The 20,798-nt window shown below is 36.8% G+C and overlaps 1 protein-coding gene across 1 annotated transcript in view; it reads right to left on the bottom strand.

The window, feature by feature from the left end:
• Positions 1-20,798, bottom strand: part of TXNL1 (thioredoxin like 1) — a 35,820-nt gene that overhangs the window by 2,160 nt on the left and 12,862 nt on the right. The window contains exons 3-7 of the mRNA XM_003264266.4: positions 19,249-19,422; positions 12,985-13,107; positions 11,228-11,297; positions 9,403-9,575; positions 5,980-6,084 (exon numbers count right to left, since the gene is read on the bottom strand). Coding sequence (XP_003264314.1) covers positions 5,980-6,084; positions 9,403-9,575; positions 11,228-11,297; positions 12,985-13,107; positions 19,249-19,422 — 645 coding nt within the window. The remainder of the gene's footprint in view (positions 1-5,979; positions 6,085-9,402; positions 9,576-11,227; positions 11,298-12,984; positions 13,108-19,248; positions 19,423-20,798) is intronic.

Genomic DNA, 20,798 nt, shown 5'->3' with positions numbered 1-20,798 from the left:
TTTAAGTTTATTGTGATGTTACGTCTCAAAATGTAGCACAAAATTAAATATGAAACGGTGGAAAGTAAAAAAAATAAACAGGCTAGTGAGCAACACGGTATGGTAAAAAATGAAAGCACCTAGTTGCAAGCCCAAAACAAAAGCCAAAACAAAATAAAAGGCCAATTAAGAAACACAACTAGGATGAGATCTGAAGAAAGAGATGGTTGAGGAAACCTAGGTAACAAGGCTGATCCAGATGATAGAAGCTGTAGAAATCTTGCACCAACAATGGCGAGAACATGGGAAGGGTGAGAGCAGACAGGTGCTAGATGAGCAGAGAAGCAAGGAGGGGAGTAGAGTGAGACAAGGTCAATCTTTATATTACTTCATTTTAAAATATCTTCTGTTTTTAGTTCATTTGAGTTGGATTAAAAAAGCTGAAAAATAAACAGACAGAAATGTTACAAAAATAGCTGATACGGTGAATGGCCAGTTTAGAAGTCTATTTTTATTATACTGATAAAAATCTTTTCACATGCACCTCATTTCCTAAGAAGCAGAAGCCCCTATAATTTTCTCATTTTTATATTTTCATAAAATTGTAATTAAAAATTCTGTATTAAAATAAAGCAATCCATATAAAGAGCATATTTTAGCAAAAATATCTACTTCCAATTAAGATGGCAATGGCAAGCTTTTCATGCTGCAACACAAAAAATCCATTGACAACAACAAACAGCCAAAGTATAGATTATAATCTGTGCATGATGCCTATAAGAGCCAAAAACAGACAAGTGGAAGGGGTATTCTAGTCTGTCAAACCTTAAAACTCTAACCTTAAAAGTTGTAATAGCATAAAGGTTGTCTAAGATTTCTATCCACATTGGAGATTCAACAGCATTACCTTAGCTTCTGTCAGATATCTTAGTGACATAAGAAGTCAGTGACATACTGAAAACTGAAATTATCCAGAAACAGCTCACACAAGATAAAAATATAAACTGAAAATGCTGAACACTTGATCTACTTTATCATTCATTAAGCCATTTTATATAGCGCCCTTCGCTACACAGAGGTCATCAAAATTTTCCTCCCTGTGCCTATAAAATATATGCCAAATCTATTTCGAAATTTTCAATTCTAGGACGGGCGCGGTGGCTCACGCCTGTAATCCCAGCACTTTGGGAGGCCCAGGCGGGTGGATCATGAGGTCAGGAGATCGAGACCATCCTGGTTAACATGGTGAAACCCCGTCTCTACTAAATATACAAAAAAATTAGCCAGGCGTAGTGGCAGGCACCTGTAGTCCCAGCTGCTACAGAGGCTGAGGCAGGAGAATGTTGTGAACCCAGGAGGCAGAGCTTGCAGTGAGCCGAGATCACACCACTGTACTCCAGCCTGGGCAACACAGCAAAAATAATAAAAAATTTTCAATTCTAATTACTACGTATATACTAATTCAGACTGACCAAACGAGTAATATGACTTGTCCTTCAACGAATCCTCCACCTTCCTAAGTTCATGTCCAGGTCCCTACTTTTCCATTCTATCAAGAGTGCCCACAGCTGCCTGTTGAACTGTCCAAATTCTACTCTCAAAACTTAGTTCAAGGCCCTCTTTCTTCACAAAGTATTCTCAGACTTTCCCAGTCGTTGGGGGAAAAGGAAAAGTCACCTAGCTGGTAATGTCTGAGAATACTCTGTGGACAAAGAGACCCTTGAACTAAGCTTTGATTAATTATGATTAACTTTCCCTATGTTTGTCCATTATCTACAAGAATATAAACTTGCTGTAGACAGAGATCATGATTGAAGAGTAGTCCCTCCTTATCCGTGCTTTCACTTTCTGCAGTTTCAACTGCCTATAGTGCAGTACAATAAGATATTTTGAGACAGTGAGAGAAAGAGCAAGCGTGGGAGAGACCATATCCATGTTAACTTTTAACCACAGTATATTGTTGTAATTGCTCTATTTTATTATTAGTTGTTGTTAATCTTTTTTTTTCTTTCTTTCTTTTTGATATGGGGTCTTGCTCTGTCACCCAGGCTGGAGTGTAGTGGCGTGATCCTAGCTCGCTGCAGCCTTGAACTCCAGGGTTCAAGTGATCTTCCCACCTCAGCTTCCCAGGTAGCTGGAACTACAAGTGTGCCCACCACCTTGCCTGGGTAATTTTGTGTGTGTGTGTGGGTGTGTGTGTCTGTATTCTTATAGAGATGGAGTCTTACTATGTTTATCAGGCTGGTCTTGAACTCCTGGGCTCAAGTGATCTTCCCACCTCAGCCTCCCAAGTAGCTGGCACTACAGGTGCACCCACCGCCTTGCATGGGTAATTTTGTTTTTTGTTTTTTTTTTTTAAATAGAGATGGAGTCTATGTTTGCCAGCTGGTTCTGAACTCCTGGGCTTAAGTGATCTTCTTGCCTTGGCCTCCCAAAGTGATGGGATTATAGGCGTGAGCCACCATGCTCTGGCTTTGTTAATCTCTCACTGTGCCTAATTTATACATTAAACATTATCAGTGGTATGTATATATGTACAGATGCTCCTCGACTTCCGATGGGGTAATATATCCTGATTAAACCCATTGTAAAGACCAGGCGTGGTGGCTCATGCCTCTAATCCCAGTACTTTGGGAGACCAAGGCAGCCAGTGAGGTCAGGAGTTGGAGACCAGCCTGGCCAACATGGTGGAAACCCCATCTCTACTAAAAATACAAAAATTAACCGGGTATGGTGGCAGGCGCCTGTAATCCTAGCTATTCGGGAGGCTGAGGCAGGAGAATCACTTGAACCTGGGAGGCGGAGGTTGCAGTGAGCTGAGATCGCACCATTGCACTACAGCCTAGGTGACAAGAGTGAAACTCCATCTCAAAAAAATAAAAATAAGTAAATCCATTGTAAGGTGAAAATATCGTAAGTCAAAAATGTTTAACTGCCCCACACTTAAGAGAATGGTTTCTACTGAATGCATTATCAATTTTGCACTATCGTAAACTTGAACCATCATAAGTTGGGAAACATCTGTATAGGAAAATACACAGTATGTATAGGGTTTGTTAGTGTCTGTGGTTCTAGGCATCCACTGGGGGTCTAAGAACGTATCCCCCCGCCCCGATGGATAAGGAGGGACTATTGTACTACCATCGTACTATAGGGACAAAACAAACCATACCACACATCTATTATTTCCTTCAATGGGAACCAAACACAATTATAATTTTTAATAAGCAAATCTATCTGTACAAGGACTAAGCTGGCCAATTTCAGTTACATGTAAGCCCTCTTTTTCTTTTTTTAACTACATTGAAGTTGTTGCCTTGTACAATATAAAAACAATGAAATACTAGCTTACTTTTAAAGAATAACCCTAAAGACAAAGAGTGACTACAGTACAAATGTCATTTAGAAATATTACAAGAAAATGTAAATTAATATACATAAGAAAATCACTTAATCAGCCAAAATTTATTAAACATTAAAAGCAAGGGGCTAAGAAACCCAGAACACCAACAACGGAGTAGATTATGGTATTCAAATTATTCTTGTAGCAGTTCTCAAAGTGTGGTCTCCAAGACCCTCTCAAGGAGTCTGGGAGGTCAATGCTATTTTCATAATGCTAAATCATTTTTTGCCTTTTAGACTCTCATTCTCTTCACAAGTATCCAGGGGAGTTTTCCAGGGGCTATATGATGTGTGACAGGAAAGCTGACTGAATGCAGAAGCAGATATGAGAAGGAAAGGATGCTATAAGGCTCGTAAACAGAGAAGCCTGGGCAACATAGTAAGACCCTGTCCCCACACAAAAATAAAACATTAGCCGAGTGTGGTGGCGCATGCCTGTAGTCCCAGCTACTCATGAGGCTGAGGCTGGAGGATCACTTGAGCCCAGGAGTTTGAGGTTGCAGTAAGCCATAACTGTGCCTCTGCACTGCAGCATGGGTGACAGAACAAAACCCTGTCTCAAAAAAAAAATCATACAATTATAAATCAGTGGTCTTACCAAATTGGTTTTTCTTTTAGGAAATATGCTTATTTTTAATTTAAAATATTTGTTAATATGTGTTCATTATTTACAAATATTTTTTATATTTCCCACTTTTAACTTCTAAATGGCAAATATCAGATAAATATAGCCCACATAAACAAAAGTTCTTTTTGGCCTTCAATACTATTTAATAATATAAAGAGGTCCTGAGATCAAAAAGCTTGAGAACTGCTACCATATGGTAATTTAAAGTTAAAAAAAATCAAATGAATAAATGGCTGTTATAAAACAAGCACAAATACTCTCAAACAAAAAAGGTCTAACACCTTTGCTATCCTAAAGACAGCCCCCAAAAAGGTAGTTTGACAGTCAGAAAAGAGAAAATACTAGGCTAGAAGGGATGTGAGGGCGATGTTAAACACGAGGTGGAGGTGGATAGTTAAATGTATAATTATTCATGCAAATTAGAGAAACTTTAACTGAATGGCTAGCTGGTAAGAAGATAAACAAGATAGAATGGTGGTTACAGAAAAAAATGAAAATCAAATAGCACAAACTGAAGTGAGAAACAGGAAACTAGAGCCAAATTAATGAATGATATGAGAAAATAATAAGATTTATAGTAATAGATCCTATAAAAAACTAAGCTAAGAACAAACCACACAAGGCATACTTAAAGTCAAGTCCAATGGCATCTAATTCAAAAAGGCAAAGCAGGCAGCCAAGACGTCTTTGTTGCTCACACATTTTCCCAATAAAACATATTTCACATCGTAAAAATGTAGATGCTTAATCTCTGCTTCTTCTGACCTGTCATAATACATATGTGAAACATCTAGACATAACAGCTCTAAAGTACATAATTGTTCCTGCGGTCCCCAAAAGGTAATCACGCTATGAGACAGGAAAATAGTAATTGGAAAACAACCAGTTAAAATACCTATTGTCCAGTCCAGGTTTGCAATTTGGTAAAAACAGCATACAATTTTGTAAGATCATCCTCTGTTACGCAATCTAATACATTTTTCTATAATTGAATTAAAGTCAGATCTGTAGATGCCACCAAAAACAATGAGAGTGCTCAAGATGTTCTCCATCTTCAATTCCACAACAAGGGTCTGTTGGGAGCCTCTTCATCTAGGAATTGCCAGGCCTAAGGAAACTCTTCCTCAAGTTCTAGACTGCCTGCCAGATGCAATCATTAGAGACAGTGGGATACCTATGTATTCTGAGCTGCCACATTTAAACTGAATATATAGCAACTAACGCTCTGTACTGATAAAGTTCTCAGTAGCACTTTGATGATCTGTGGCTGTATATTTAAGAGTGACCCTAGGGAACTGTTGCCCATTTGAAGTTGTTCCAGTAATGTACAAAAGGAATTAATCTGGATTAACAAAGGTCCCATGTACCCTATTAATTCTTTACAAACCTTATAATTGTGTCTTTTCAAAAGAAAATGATATGCACACACATAAAGATATATAAAAATACTTCAGAAAACTTGCCCGTTTACCATTATTTGATGAAATGTGCTATTTCAGCATACAAACACGGTTTGGAAAGTTAAAACATGTCAGTATATTAAAACTCAGTCCATTTTTTTAAAATAAAATTATTCAAGTAATTTAACATTTCGTCAGAAATAATCATCAGAATCTTACTATCAACTAAGTTATTTAATTCTCACAACTGCTTTCAAATGATTTTACTTTCATTTTTCCATTATTACTAACCACTTTCTATAACCAAGCTATTATTTTTACCCTTATGTTGATGTCATTCATTAAAAGACTCGTTATCAGTTAAGACATCATTTTTTATTAAAGATTACTTTGTTGGATATCTAAAAATATAGTTAGAACTTTCTATCCTAGTTCAGCCTTGTAAAATTTCATGACATGATATAATTTTGAATTATTTCGTTAAAAGAAAGTGTGACAGTTGAGATACATGAAATTATTCCATTAAAATTATATTTTTACTATCCCTAAGTATCATTTAAGCAAACTTACTCGTTTGAAGTCATTCATATTTGTTGCCTGGACTGGAGTACCAATAAAAGTAAAATATGAAATTCTTGTTGTTTCCTCTTCACCTTGATTCGATTGAACAAATATCTACCAAAAAAGTTTACATTTATAATTACAATCCTTCTTCACAAACATGCTTTAAGTTTAATCAATTTCCTTAAATTACTAATACAAATATTCTCCATTCTTTGTAAAAATTAAACTAGGCTCGATGTGGTGGCTCACGTCTGTAATCCCAGCACTTTGGGAGGTTGAGGCGGGCAGATAACCTAAGGTCAGAAGTTCAAGACCAGCCTGGCCACCATGGCAAAACCCCATCTCTACTAAAAATACAAAAAAATTAATGTGGTGACCGGCACCTGTAATCCTAGCTACTTGGGAGACTGGGGCAGGAGAATCACTTGAATCTGGGAGGTGGAGGTTGCAGTGAGCCGAGATCGTGCCACTGCACTCCAGCCTGGGCAACAAGAGCAAAACTCTGGCTCAAAAAAAAAAAAAAAAAGAAAAATTAATCTAAATTATATAACATTAAGACTAGTACTCCTATAGGATAAGACTATTAATTATAGGGCTGTTTGCCCTGCTATTCTCACTTTCTCCAGAGATGTCATGGCAAGAGACCCATATATACAAGTTCACGATAATTTGGTGTGATAGTTATGGCAGAGTCACAATTAAATTCTCTCTATATATATTTTTTTTGAGATGGAGTCTCACTCTGTTGCCCAGGCTGGAGTGCAATGGCATGATCTCGACTCACTGCAACCTCCGCCTCCCAGGTTCAAAAGATTCTCCAGCCTCAGCCTACTGAGTAGCCCACCACCATGCCTGGCTAATTTTTTTTTTTTTTTTTTTAAGAGACGGAGTCTTGCTCTGTCGCCCAGGCTGGGGTGCAGTGGTGCCATCTCAGCTCACTGCAACCTCTACCTCTCAGGTTCAAGCAAGTCTCCTGCCTCAGCCTCCTTAGGAGGTGGGACTACAGGCACACGCCACCATGCCTGGCTAATTTTTTTTTTTTTTTTGTAATTTAGTAGAGACAGGATTTCACCATGTTGCCCAGGGTGGTCTCGAACTTCTGAGCTCAGGCAATCTGCCCGCCTCAGCCTCCCAAAGTGCTGGGAGAACAGGCGTGAGCCACCGTACCCAGCAATTAAATTCCTTACAGAGAATGTTGAAAGGGTATTAAGAGTTACCATTACAATGGGACATACTATCATGGGAAATTTTATTAAAATAGTAGTTTTTCACTGAGGAAAATCTCTAAAGTTATATTTTTTCTGATATTCCTGTATCCATTTTATTTCCTAGAATATTAAAAGAAAAAATAGTATTGGGAATCAGCTCCTAAAACAATACTATGTGCCTCATATTTTTTTTAAGCTTGACTCTATATTTAAAAACTCCCCTCAGCATGTTAAAAACTAAAAGCTTTACTCATTGATCCTTTGTCATACATTGGATTTTAAAAATTTGCTCCATTTCTAAAAACACAATATTCTAGGTGCTGTCTACTTTAAAATATTGCACCTATCTCTTTTTTGAGACAAGGTCTCATTATGTTACCTAGGCTGGTGCTGAACTCTTTAGTGCAAGTGATGCCAGTGCCTCAGCCTCCCAAGTAGCTGGGAGTACCAGCGTACCACCATGCCCAGTTAAAAACTGCCTCTCATGATTTAAACAACATACTTCTTTCATTCTGAGATGCCATTCATTGGTCAGTTTTTATTGTTTTCATAGGCAGCCATATATTATTTCAAGAAAATATTTGATAACTAGTATACTAAGTTTAATATAACCATTTTCTTTGATTTCATTTGAGTAGGATATTTCTGATACTTAAAACTCAACATGATTATAATTCTTTTTTTTTGTTTTTTTGTCACCCAGACTGCAGTGTAATGACACAATTGCGGCTCACAGAAGCCTCAATCTCCCAGGCTCAAGTGATCCTCCAGAGTAGCTGGGAGGGACTACAGGCACGCCACCATGCCCAGCTAGTTCTTGTATTTTTTGTAGAGATGGGGTTTCACCATGTTGCCCAGGTTGGTCTCAAAATCATGGGCTCAAGCAATCTGCCCATCTTGGCCTCCCAAAATGCTGGGATTACAGGAGTGAGCCACCACACCCAGCCAATTATAATTCTTCATACTACTACTACTACGTATATTCTGTGAAACTCGCAAAAACATTCTTAAATGAACACATACTTTAGCATTCTTCTAATTTACAAAAATAGAATTATTCCATCACAACGAACAAATTGTACCAGTTTGGCATGACATTCTCAGTGGCTCTGTGCTGGGTCCTACTTTCTTTTTCTAAGTATTCTGCTATTCTTTTCTAACTATCCTACCCATTCCTCTAAATGACTGTAGGTGAGAAGTGTGAGCTGGGTTTCAATGCTAAATTTTTTAAAAGCAATTAATAACTGCTAAAAAGTAGCTGATTCTTATGAGTGGCACTTTAATAATGACATCTAAAATATATCACTTAAAATCATCTCAAGCACTAGTCAAACTTCAGAAAGGCTGGGTGTAGTGGCTGAAGCCTATAAACCCAGCACTCTGGGAGGCTGAGGTGGGAGGACTGCTTGAGCCCAGGAGTTTGAGACCAGCCTGGGCCACACAGGGAGACTTCACCTCTACAAAAATAAAATTTAGCTGGGTGAGGTGGCACGTGCCTGCGGTTGCAACTGCTCTGGAGGCTGAGGGAGGATCACCTGAGCCCAGTAGATCAGGGCTATACTGAACCAAGGTCGTGCCACTGTGCTCCAGCCTGGGCAACAAAGCAAGAACCCACCTCAAAGGAAGAAAAAATTCAGATATACCTTAGGTCATCTTATAAAATGTAATATCTTTTTAAAAAGTCATTTTTAAGCCAGGTGCAGTGGTGCATGCCTGTAATCCCAGCTTCTCAGGAGGCTGAGGTGGGAAGATTATTTGAGCCCAAGAGTTCAAGTCAGCCTGGGAAACACAGCGAGACTCCATCTCAAAAAATAAAAATAAAAAGTCATTTCTACTAAGATCATGACCACCACACTTAAAAACTCCATATTCAAGAAAAGTAAATAGGATTTTACAAACGCATCACTACTATACCAGGTATAAAGAATAAAGCACAAATATCTTCAGTTTTAGTATAAAGTTGTAGAATAAACTTCTAGCAAAAGTTACCATATACGTATAAAATAACTGACAAAACCCCACAAATATTCAAAAATCAATCTGTCCTTCCTCTTTAGGGTACATAAATTAAAAAGAAAATTTATCCCATTATACATTTTACTCATTTCAAACTGAGTGGATAAATACTACTTTAAAGAATCACTTAGACTCACCTCGGATACTGAAAATAGTATTGTTACTCACAAACCTATTAAATACATATGAATGAAATACTACTTACAGTTACACTGTTAACATTCTGAAACTTAACATAACGAAGTGGAACAATGCCATCTTCTTTAATATCATCCTCTGTCAGTTCCAGAGCTTGAGTTGGTTCACTTCTTTCTGCCTCTTCAAAATCCATAGATCGGGGTAGGTTGATAAAAATTTTTACATATTTAGGGCCCTGACCTATAAAATGGTAGAATAAAATGAAATGTTTAAAAACCTCAAATATACTTTACTCCCTTTACCACTACACTCACACTATACACAGACACACACAAATCAATATACATATACTTCAAATAACTCCATTATTAGAACTTGTACAAAAGTCTGAGTATTCAGGTAGCCAATCCTTTATTTTCCAATACACATTTACTGGTTCCTTCTTGGCCTAGCTAACACTGTGGTAAATATTAGGAATATAAGATTAAAACAGACACACATACACAGAGTGAGTCCCTGCCCCCCAACTACAAAAGACATGCTACGATAAACAAAATACCACAGGAGACGAGGTACAAGGAAGGTGACAATAGATTCTGACAATATATGCAGGTTAACAAAAAGTTTCATAAAAGAAATAGCATTTGAGCTAGATCTTACAGTTGTCAATAGTTGGTACATTTAGTTATTTAGGAGGAGAGCATTATCAGTGACAACATTTAGCCAAAAGAAAATTAATAAAAATTGCCAAATTTCATTGTAGGGATTAGATTAGGACGTGCTAAGTGGTAAAGTCCCATGTATAGAATGCCTTAATTCCTTTAACTTCAAGGCACAATTTAAGACCCATATTTTGTGGCTGAAGAAAGAAAAGTAAGACTCATTTCTACAGCATTTGCTTATACAAATTCTTTGTAATTTCAGAGTGAAAGTACGATTTTATTAATAAAAAATTATTAACATGAAAATTTAGCAGAACAAATAAGAAAATGCTATCTTCTAAATAAGGCCTTGGCTATTTCTTCCAATCAATCAAAAAAAAAAAAAAAAATCAGAACCCTAGTCTCCATTCCCCTATTCCCCCTCAGAAAAAGCTTAACAGAAAAAGAAAAAATGGGAGGGTAAAAAAGGAAAATTCTTTATTTTAGAAGAGAAATCCTAAGTCTGTGCAATCATATTTACATGTATCGATATAAAAAAATGATACTATTAATAGGGCACAAACAGGAATATCTGGAACCTCAGTTTTCTCACTTAAAATAAAAGGGGTTTGAAATAAATCTTTCAGTTTTGTTTCTAAAATATGGCTGCTCAGAACCTACAGTTTTAGAACAGTTGGAAAAAAGGATTCAGCACTTCTCAGATTAAAAGGAAACATTTTAAAATGAAAAAGTATAAAAATAACTAAGTTCTCTTTCTTTCATACTTTCAGTACCTAATAATCTCACATTATTTACCCATTCATTTATATCTTGCTTTGTTCCAAAACAAGCCAGGTGCGGTGCTCACGCCTGTAATCTTAGCACTCTGCGAGGCCGAGGTGGGTAGATCACTTGAGGTCAGGAGTTCAAGAACAGCCTGGCCAACACATGGTGAAATCCTGTACTAAAAATACAAAAATTAGCCAGGCGTGGTGGCGCCTGCCTATAGTCCCAGTCCCAGCTACTCAGGAGGCAGAGGTGGGAGAATCACTTGAACCTAGGAGGCAGAGATTACAGTGAGCTAAGATTGCACCACCGCACTCCAACCTGGGCAATAGCACAAGACTCTGTCTCCAAAAAAAAAAAACAAAAAACCAACTACCTCTATTTAATAAAACGTTTTAATTTAATTTTATGCTGACAGTTCTACAAAGCAGAAGTTAGTTTAAAGAAAAGCTATCCTTTACTCACCATTATCTGGCCCTTGAAATTTCATGGAATAAAGCTTAACAGGTTGATTGAATGCCACAGTAATAAGTAGCTGTGGAGAAAAGAGTTTCATTTTAAAGAGCTCTTGTACACCTTGAGTACACAAACTACTGAAGCAGAATGAAAATAACAGGCAAGAAAAAAATAACCAACCTAATTCATCGAACAAAACCAACGTAATATGAAAAATCAGCAAGTTGAAAGTCACTTGATTAGATAACATTTGAGAAATACTACTATTAATTATGTATATAAGGGAATACAAGAAAAAATTAATCAAGTAAATACTAAAACTATGCATAGGAATGTAACGTCTTATGAGCCATAAACTGGCAAGCAACCTGCTTTCTAACAAATCAAACAAAATTCTCAAATTAAAATAAAATTTAAACTATACATTTTAGCATACAGCTCTACGATGGTTTGTCAAGTATCTATCCACATTACTTGACGATTTAGAGGCAATACACAGGTTATGCAGAGACTAGCCCTGAAATGGACTCTGATCCCAAACTCAAGAGAATACGGCTCTTACAGCTCTGAAGTAACCTCCAAACTTCCATCCTACATTTACTTGACTGACTGAATCTGGAAGGCCATATAAGGGAAGAGGAATATGAAACACTGTCAGAATGCTTATCTCTCCGAAACTCTTCTGGATCATTTGCTCAATCTTCTTTCCAGCCAAAAGTGTGTTTGATGTACGTACCTATGCGTCTACCCTGGAAAGATTTCCTGGGCAGGAAAATTTCATGAAGCCTGAGCCAGTCCTGCTGATTAGCATTATTACAGTATTTTTAGGGCACCATTTACAAGAAACACAATGTGAATGATACTCTCAAAGCTGTAAAACATGGTGGCTCTGGGGTTACAGCATGGAAAGATGGGGTTTGGATTTATGATTTCAGAATCATGTTGTGGTTTATCTGCCTAAGAACATAACTAGGCTATTTCCTTTAGTTACACCAATACTTTTTATACTTGACCCATAATAGTGTATCAAAAATAATAAGCATGACATGACTAGGGAACTGAACTGTAGGTGAAGAGCAGAAGAGATGAGAAAGTTAAAAACAGATCAAGTCAGCCTCTTCCTAAAGCCAGTGAAGAGTCATTTCACTCTTCTAAGGAAGGAAAACATGCAGATTTATATTTTAGAAAAATAACTTCTGTTACCATATAGAAGATGAACTGGAATGGGACAAATCAGAGACAATGGAAGAGAAAGTAAACTGAGAAAAGTAGCAGCCAAAATGAAGATTTAAAAAGCTTGATCAAGGTGGTAACACCCAACTTACTCTGATAAGGGCAAGGCAGGGAAGCATAGGGAATATAATACAGGTTTCTATCTAGGAGAAAGGAGTTAGCCACACAGGGAGTGCTCATCTCATTAGTCTCTATTTCTCAAATACAAATCCATCGGGGTGGGAAGAAGGTATGGAAGTCAGGTCAAGGATGAACAAAAAGACCAAACAGTGGTAAGCGCTCAATTCTGCAGTGGGTCCTATCCAAGAGTTCAGCAATTTTTCTTAGTGCACCTGGCAGCCCACATACAAGAACAGAGAAAGGAGGTGAGTATGTATGGTCAAAAAACAAAAGTCAAAGAAACTAAAAGCTATAGAAATGAAAGGAAGAAGTGATCATCTGGGAAGGCGAGACGTAAGCCACAAGATGGGAAGAAACAAGAGCAGGCATAAATAGTGATAATCTCCACAAGCTTAACTTCAGCCCTCAATTACCTGTTCATCACAGTCAGATTCCAAGAAGGTCGTGTCTTTTCGTAAACAGTTGTCAAATCCATGCTCATCACTTTCATTAAGACATTCACAACCAGCTTTGTTAATAAAAGGCATTAAATCCATCTGAAAAAAAATTGCAAGATTTTAGGCAACATATTTGGATTAGGTATAAAAATGTTAAAAAAATTTAAATCTGTGATTCTCTTTAGGCAATTTTAAAGAAAACACTTTTAAAATAGTTCATAAAACTTTTACAGTGTCCTTTCATTTGCATTTCTGACTGAGATCTACCATCAATTACTAAAGCCAAATCTAGGCTTAGCCTACTTGTTAAGGTATCAGAAATGATGTCTTTAACACTAAGATTATAAAATGTTGACTTATACTTTAAAAAATAAGTGTTTTACAGAAGAAAATATGCAAATTAAAATATCTGTAAGATCCAAAGAAAGCCTATTTCCCTCTTCTAGTGGCCAAGGACTCTTTATATCTATGATGATGTCCGATTTAAGATGAGTAGCAAATAAGGACTTAAAGTTTTTATCATGAAAAATTTCAAACAGACAAAAATATAATAATATAGTAAATCCCATGTATCCACCACCTCCAGCTACAATAATCATCAACTCAAGGCCACTCTTGCCTAATCTTTAATCCCCAACTACATCCTAACTCTCCTCCTGATTAGTTTGAAAAAAAAAAAAAGCATCTTTTCATTTCATTCATGAACATTTCAGTACGAATTTCTAAGCAATAAGAAGTTAAAAGAAAACATTCTCAACATCATTATCACAATCAATAATTCCTTAACACCATCAAATCAGTGGTCAAATTTCCTCAACTGTCTCATAAATATTTTACAGTTGAATTGTTACACTCAGAACAAAGATCCAAAAAAGTATACGCCAATAATAGAGATAAAAAGGCCCGGTATGATGGCTCATGCCTCTAATCCCAGCACTTTGGGAGGCCGAGGTGGGTGAACACTTGAGTTTAGGAGTGAGACATAGTGAGACCTTGTCTCTAAAAAACTTAAACAAAAAAATTAGCTGGGTGCAGTGGCATGTGCCTTTAGTCCCAGCTAATCGGGAGGCTGAGCTGGGAGGATGGCTTGAGATCAGGAAATCAAGGCTGCAGTGAGCTGAAATTGCGTCACTGTACTCCAGCCCAGGCAGCAGAGCAAGACGCTGTCACAAAAAAAAAAAAAAAAAAAAAAACAAAAAGTATAAACATTATATTTGGAGGCCGGGTGGGGGTGGCTCACCCCTGTAATCCCAGCATTTTAGGAGGCCGAGGCGGGTGAATCGCCTGAGGTCAGGAGTTTGAGACCAGCTTAGCCAACATGGTGAAACTCTGTCTCCACTAAATATACAAAAATTAGCCAGGCATGGTGGTGGGCACCTGTAATCCCAGCTACTCGGGAAGCTGAGGCAGGAGAACTTCCTGAACCTGGGAGCCGGAGGTTGCAGTGAACCAAGATCACACTACTGCACTCCAGCCTTGGTGACAGAGCAAGACTCTGTCTCCAAAAAAAAAAAAATTATATTTCGTTAATATGTCTCTGAAATCTCTTTTAATCTAGTCATTTAGCTTATAGATTTCTCAATACTTTGGATTTTACTGTTTGCTTCCCTGTGGTGTCAGTCAGCACATGCCCATCTCTGTATACCTTATTAACTAATACTTCCATACCTCCCGCACGTCAGAGTTGTGTTAACAGTGGTTGGTCATGCTTGTCTTATTTCTGACTTTAGTAGGAATGCTTCCAATGTTCCTTTATTAAGATTTTACTGAATGCTTTAGGAATAAAGGGGTATTTAAATTTTGTCAAATGCCTTTTCTGCATATTTGGAGATCATGATTTTTCTCCTTAGGTCTATTAATGTGACAGATTAAGTAAACTTCCTAATATAAACATCTCTTACATGCTTTAAAAAAACTCAATTTTGTTATTATTATTAATATTATTATTTTTTTTTTTTGAGACAGTCTCACTCTGTCGCCCAGGCTGGAGTACAGTGGTGTTATCTTGGCTCACTGAAACCTCCACCTCCCGAGTTCAAGTGATTCTCCTGCTTCAGTCTCCTGAGTAGCTGGGATTACAGGCGTGTGCTACCACGTCTGGCTACTCTTTGTATTTTTAGTAGAGATGGGGTTTCACATTGGCCAGGCTGGTCTCCAACTCCTGGCCCCAAGTGATCTGCCCACCTCAGCCTCCCAAAGTGCTGGGATTACAGGCATGAGCCACCACGCCCAGCCCATGATGATATTATTGAATTTTGTTTACTAACACTTTATTTAAAAATTTTACATCAATATTCATAATTGAAACTGGTCTGTGGCTTTCTTTGTTGGTGTATATTTTGTGAAATTATCAGATCAATGTCACAGTTCAAAAATAAATTTAGAAGTTTTCTTTTTACTTAAGATCTTAAGTAGTTACAGTAACACTAGATTACCTGATCTTTATACGGATTTGGCAACATTTACCTGTAAAGTCATAGAAGCCTTTATGGAAGAAATCTTTACTACTATTTCTTCTATTTCTCTATGGTGCTGGTCTATTTAGATGTTCTGCTTCTAGTAGAGTTGATTTTGGTAAAAGTGTATTTTTCTAGAAAAGTATCCATTTCATCTCCTAAACAAGGATTACTCTTCAAGTCTACCAAGTATTATAGATGAGTCATATGTTCACCTCTCTATCTCAAAGGGTTTTCATTATGTTTTTTAAAGATACGAATACATACATAATTCTGAAAGACTGAAGAAAACTTTGTATGTCAAGTAAATATGAAAATGGTAATCATCATTAGTATAGACCTCTAGTTATAGATAAAACAGCCTAAATGCTTTCAAAGCTAAAATGTTATAGTAAATGTATTACTCAGGGTAATGTATAGCCAATTTAAAAGATGGGGAGGGAAGAAAAAAGGGCTACAGAGCAAAGTTTTACTACAGCAGAACTATTCGGAGCATTATGAACATTTGCCTTAAAAGGGCAACTTTGACAAAATCTTTTAAATGTTTTTGTCTTCCATCCTATCTATATGTCACTTCAATATGATATCTAGGATTAAGACAACATTACAGTCAGACTTGCAATGCCTAAATGATAAAAATTAACTAAGTGGGTAAATTCTTCTAAATAGTTTTCATTTTTATTTATTGTGGGGCACACAAAACATATATATATACATATTCTTTTTTGAAACAAAGCCTCCCTCTATTGCTCAGGCTGGAGTTGCAGTGGCGCAATCTCTGCTCCACGCAACCTCTGCCTCCTGCAATTCTCCTGCTTCAGCCTCCCGAGTTGCTGGGACTACAGCAGTGCGTCACCGCACCTGGCTAATTTTCGTATTTTTGGTAGAGATGCGGTTTCTGATGTTGGCCAGGCTGGTCTTGAACTCCTGACCTCAGGTAATCCGCCTACCTCGGCCTCCCAAAGTGCTGGGATTACAGGCGTGAGCCACCACGCACACAGCCCACAAAACATATTTAAAGGGCTGCATTATTTTGTTATACAAACTGTCTGGGACAAACTGGCATTATTACATTGCATATTTGACATAACTGGAAACTGACATATTCTGAAAACCTGCAATGAGAAATAAATGTTGCTACCTTTATAATCAACATGTCAATCATGGGAAAATAATCAGGTGAATCCAGAATACGCAACAGTCTATAAAACAGATATCCTAGCTGGGCGCGGTGCCTCACACATGTAATCCTAGCACCCTGGGAGGCTGAGGCAGGTGGATCACCTGAGGTCAGGAGTTTGAGACCAGCCTGGCCAACATGGTGAAACCCCCTCTCTACTAAAAATACAAAAAGTAGCTGCGTATGGTGGTGGGCACCTATAATCCCAGCTACGTGGGAGCCCGAGGCAGGAGAATCACTTCAACCGGGCAGCAGGGGCAGGGGCCAGGGGGGCGGTGGAGGTTGCAGATAGTGCCACTTCACTCCAGCCTAGGCAAAAGTGTGAAACTCCATCTCAAAAAAAAAAAAAATAGATAATAATTAAATAATACAGATAGCCTAGACCCATGTTGTTCAATATAATGCTCATTAGCCACATGTGGCAATTTAAAATTAAATTAATTAAAATTAGATAAAATTAAAAATTAAGTTCCTCAGTTGCACTAGTCATATAACAAAATGTTCAATAGACAAGTGTGCCTAGTGGCTACCATATTACTAGATTGGCGCTGGTTTAGACTTCCAAAACGAAAAACCATGACAGAAAAAAAAGGCAGAGAAAAGTTTCTAGATTAAAGAACATTAATTAGGACAACTTAAATGCAATGCATGATCCTTGATTTGATCCTAAACGGTGGGAAACAGCCATAAAGAATATTTTGGGGATAATTAAGCAAATTTAACTGTAAGATAATTAGAAATATTGCATCAATATTAAAGTTCTTGGGAGTTGTAATGGTATCATCGTTATGTAAGATTACCAATTTTAAATACTGAATAACCCTGTAAGACCTAAATAGTTCAAAATTTTAATGTCTTGATTGACATCTGACAGTAAAAAAGGGACATTTAAAAATAACAGCTTTTCACAGTTTATCCATAACATTTGCACAAAAACTAAATTTTTATTTCTTAAAACTTCATTTTTCCTGCCTATTTCCTATCTGAGGCCAAAACACTCATACCACAGCGGATGTGTAAAGAAGTATGCCTGTAGCTAGGCAACAAGACTGCTGTGCTCCTGAGACTTTTTAATGCAAACACTCTTAGTAATAAAGGGAAAAAAATACAAAGATATAAACACAATGGTTTACAAGTTAAATGATTTCTAAAACTGTCCAAAAGATGTAACAACCCTAACATAAACGATATGTTCATACTTCCTAATTGGACATTACAATTTCAAATTACAGGTCTATTTTAAATAAACACTAATTGTACTTCCCTAAATTAATGCTGGTATCACATTACTGATGCTTTCTGACACCCTTACAATCTCCTACTACACACCCATATTCAAAGAATCTCTCATTTTTTTTGGACTATAGCATCTCTTCATTCGGCATGAATTTAGACCTACAGGGAGGACTTGTAGCTCCATGACACAGATCTGCTTTAATATGCCTGATATACCTTGTTTAAGATATTAGCTTTGGCTAGGCGCAGTGGCTCACGCCTGTAATCCCAACACTTTGGGAGGCCGAGGCGGGTGGATCACCTGAGGTCAGGAGCTCGAGACCAGCCTGGCCAACATGGTGAAACCTCGTCTCTACCAAAAATACAAAAATTAGCCGGGCATGGTGGCGGGTGCCTGTAATACCAGCTACTGGGGAGGCTGAGGCAGGAGAATGGCTTGAACCCTGGAGGCGGAGATTGCAGTGAGCCGAGATTGTGCCACTGCACTCCAGCCTGGGTGACAGAGGGACTCTGCCTCAAAAAAAAAAAAAAAAAAAGATAGATACTAACCTTAACTTGAGGTAACTTTTTTTAAAATTCATTCTTTGATCTGCCAGTGCAGTAACTTTGTAATCAGAGAAATTAAAAACTATATATGTCTCTAAGTATACAGGATTTACCTATTTGTATAAACAAATCTAATACCTCCAAATTTTGCTTCCTTCTTGAATAGCTCTCAAATTAAAAATGCTGCATCCTAACTATTCATACTCTGCAGTTTCCACACACTATCCTTTAGATTCTTAAGTCTTCATGTTGTTATTTGAAATAACTTACCCTTAAAACCTAGAATAATACATGTGATACCAAAGTCAAATTTGATCCTAAAACAAAATCAGTGACTAGACTTTTTTTGAAAAAATAGAGTGCCAGAAAAGGCATACATTTAAAAAAGATAAAACCATAGGAAGTGAGTGGCAGTAAAAGGAGTTAATGGCCATAATTAAAACTTGTAAGTCATTTTACATAATTGTCAAAAAGTGAAAAAAAAAATTCCAATGCATATTTCTACATTTTTTGGAAAAAAAAAAAGTATAAAGCAAGTATTTTTAAATGGCTATTAAAATAGTTCAGAAAGCAGATTAAAAAAAAGTGGCAAAGAAAATTAGGAGAAATTTAGGAAAAATGGTTTATGATAGAGGCTTAACACACACACAAACGTACACATACAGACAAAACTCAATAGTCAATAAATTTGAAAGCTCTTATTTAAAAGTATTCTAAACCAATAAGAGATAGAACATGAAAACATAGTTATATTTCATTTTAACCAAATAATGACAAGTACAAGATATTATATATTATGATTTCACTTTTCAGTCTACATACATAGCCTTTTGGAATATCTGTGTCCTCATTGCTTCCAGGGTCATTTTCTAAGTGCTGCTTGATTTTTTCTTCTAATCCCACAGCATCTGCTCCTTGATATTGATCAATTCTCACTTTGTTTCGAAAAAACAAAAATGTAGGTGTTGCTGATATATTGTTGGTGGCAGCTGTTCCCTAGAATTGGCAAGTTGGACAGTGTTATGAATTAAATCTTAAACCACTTTGAATATTCATTCTACACCTTTATGGAAGTTAAATACCATAAGCATGAACTAAAAACCTGTAAAATACTGCATTTTTGTTATTTAAGGAAAAAATAGACCTATTCCTAAGAGAATTCCTCTTTGGGCATAGCTACATTACCTTCACACAGACAGTAAAGAACATTCCCTATATTTTTATCATTTTTACTGTTAAATATGTCATCCAGTAGAAAAATTAGCTTCCAATGCAGAAATTGTGCTTAACGCCAGACAGGTCTTTCATAATTACAGGTATTTCTCAAAACGAATAACCGAGAAGGGTATTGATAAAGTCAACACAAACTACTGCTGCTAGAAAAAAATGCACGTCTGAAAACCAGTAGCCAATCTGCCTGTGAAAAAGAGCATGTAATGTATTTTGCACTGCAACCATCACCCAATTTTTATTCTTACAGAAATGACTTTTGGTCACCCATCAAACACATTCTAACAGCTATCTTTTTAAATTCTGTCCTAGCTCCGCAATTGTATAAGACTAACTACTGAATGGAAATTACCTAATACCCACCGAGTATCCTAGTTTAAACTTTTCATGACAAGTATAAAGGAAAGAGTAAAGCAACTACGGCACCTTACATATTCAAATATTACGAAAGTCACTACTATACTTTTTAAAGAAAAAGAACATAAAGATAATATAGGAATGTCTTCTCAAAGCCTCTAGGTGAAAAAACTATGACCTTTCAGGAAAGTGCTGCCCAAAACAATGGATATGTAGCATATGTGAGCTACATATGCAATTTTAAATTTTCTATTATCTATATTAAAAAAGTAAAATAAGTAAAATCAAGTTTAATATTACAGCAAATCTAATATATGCATTTTCAATCTAATCAACATAAAAAGATAATGCAATATTTTACATTTTTTATACTGTCTTTAAAATCTGATCTGTATTTTATACTTTCCGTACACCTCAATATGAATTTGTCACAGTTAAAGTGCTCAGTAACCACACGTAGCCAGTAGTTACAATACCTGACACAACAGCTTCAGGAGAAAGCACTTTCATTTTAGAAATAGTGATTAAATCAGGGGCCGATGATATAGTGCAATAACATGCAACTAAGTGCTGAAACATAAATGTGTGTAATGTAGGGTTTTCAACAAACCCCCAAAGTAACTACACACTACATAATATTCTAAAATTTTTTCCACACTCAGAAATTTAACAAAGATAAAGCTGCAGAGCTGTAGAGTTGTTCCTTAGTTAGAACTAAAGACTGTTTTTTTCCTTAACAATTCCCCACATTTCTGCATATACAAATACAGAACTGCCACATACCA

Source organism: Nomascus leucogenys, chromosome 4 (genome assembly GCF_006542625.1).
Source record: "Nomascus leucogenys isolate Asia chromosome 4, Asia_NLE_v1, whole genome shotgun sequence".
Classification (NCBI taxonomy): domain Eukaryota; kingdom Metazoa; phylum Chordata; class Mammalia; order Primates; family Hylobatidae; genus Nomascus; species Nomascus leucogenys.
This window is presented reverse-complemented; position numbering and strand designations above follow the sequence as displayed.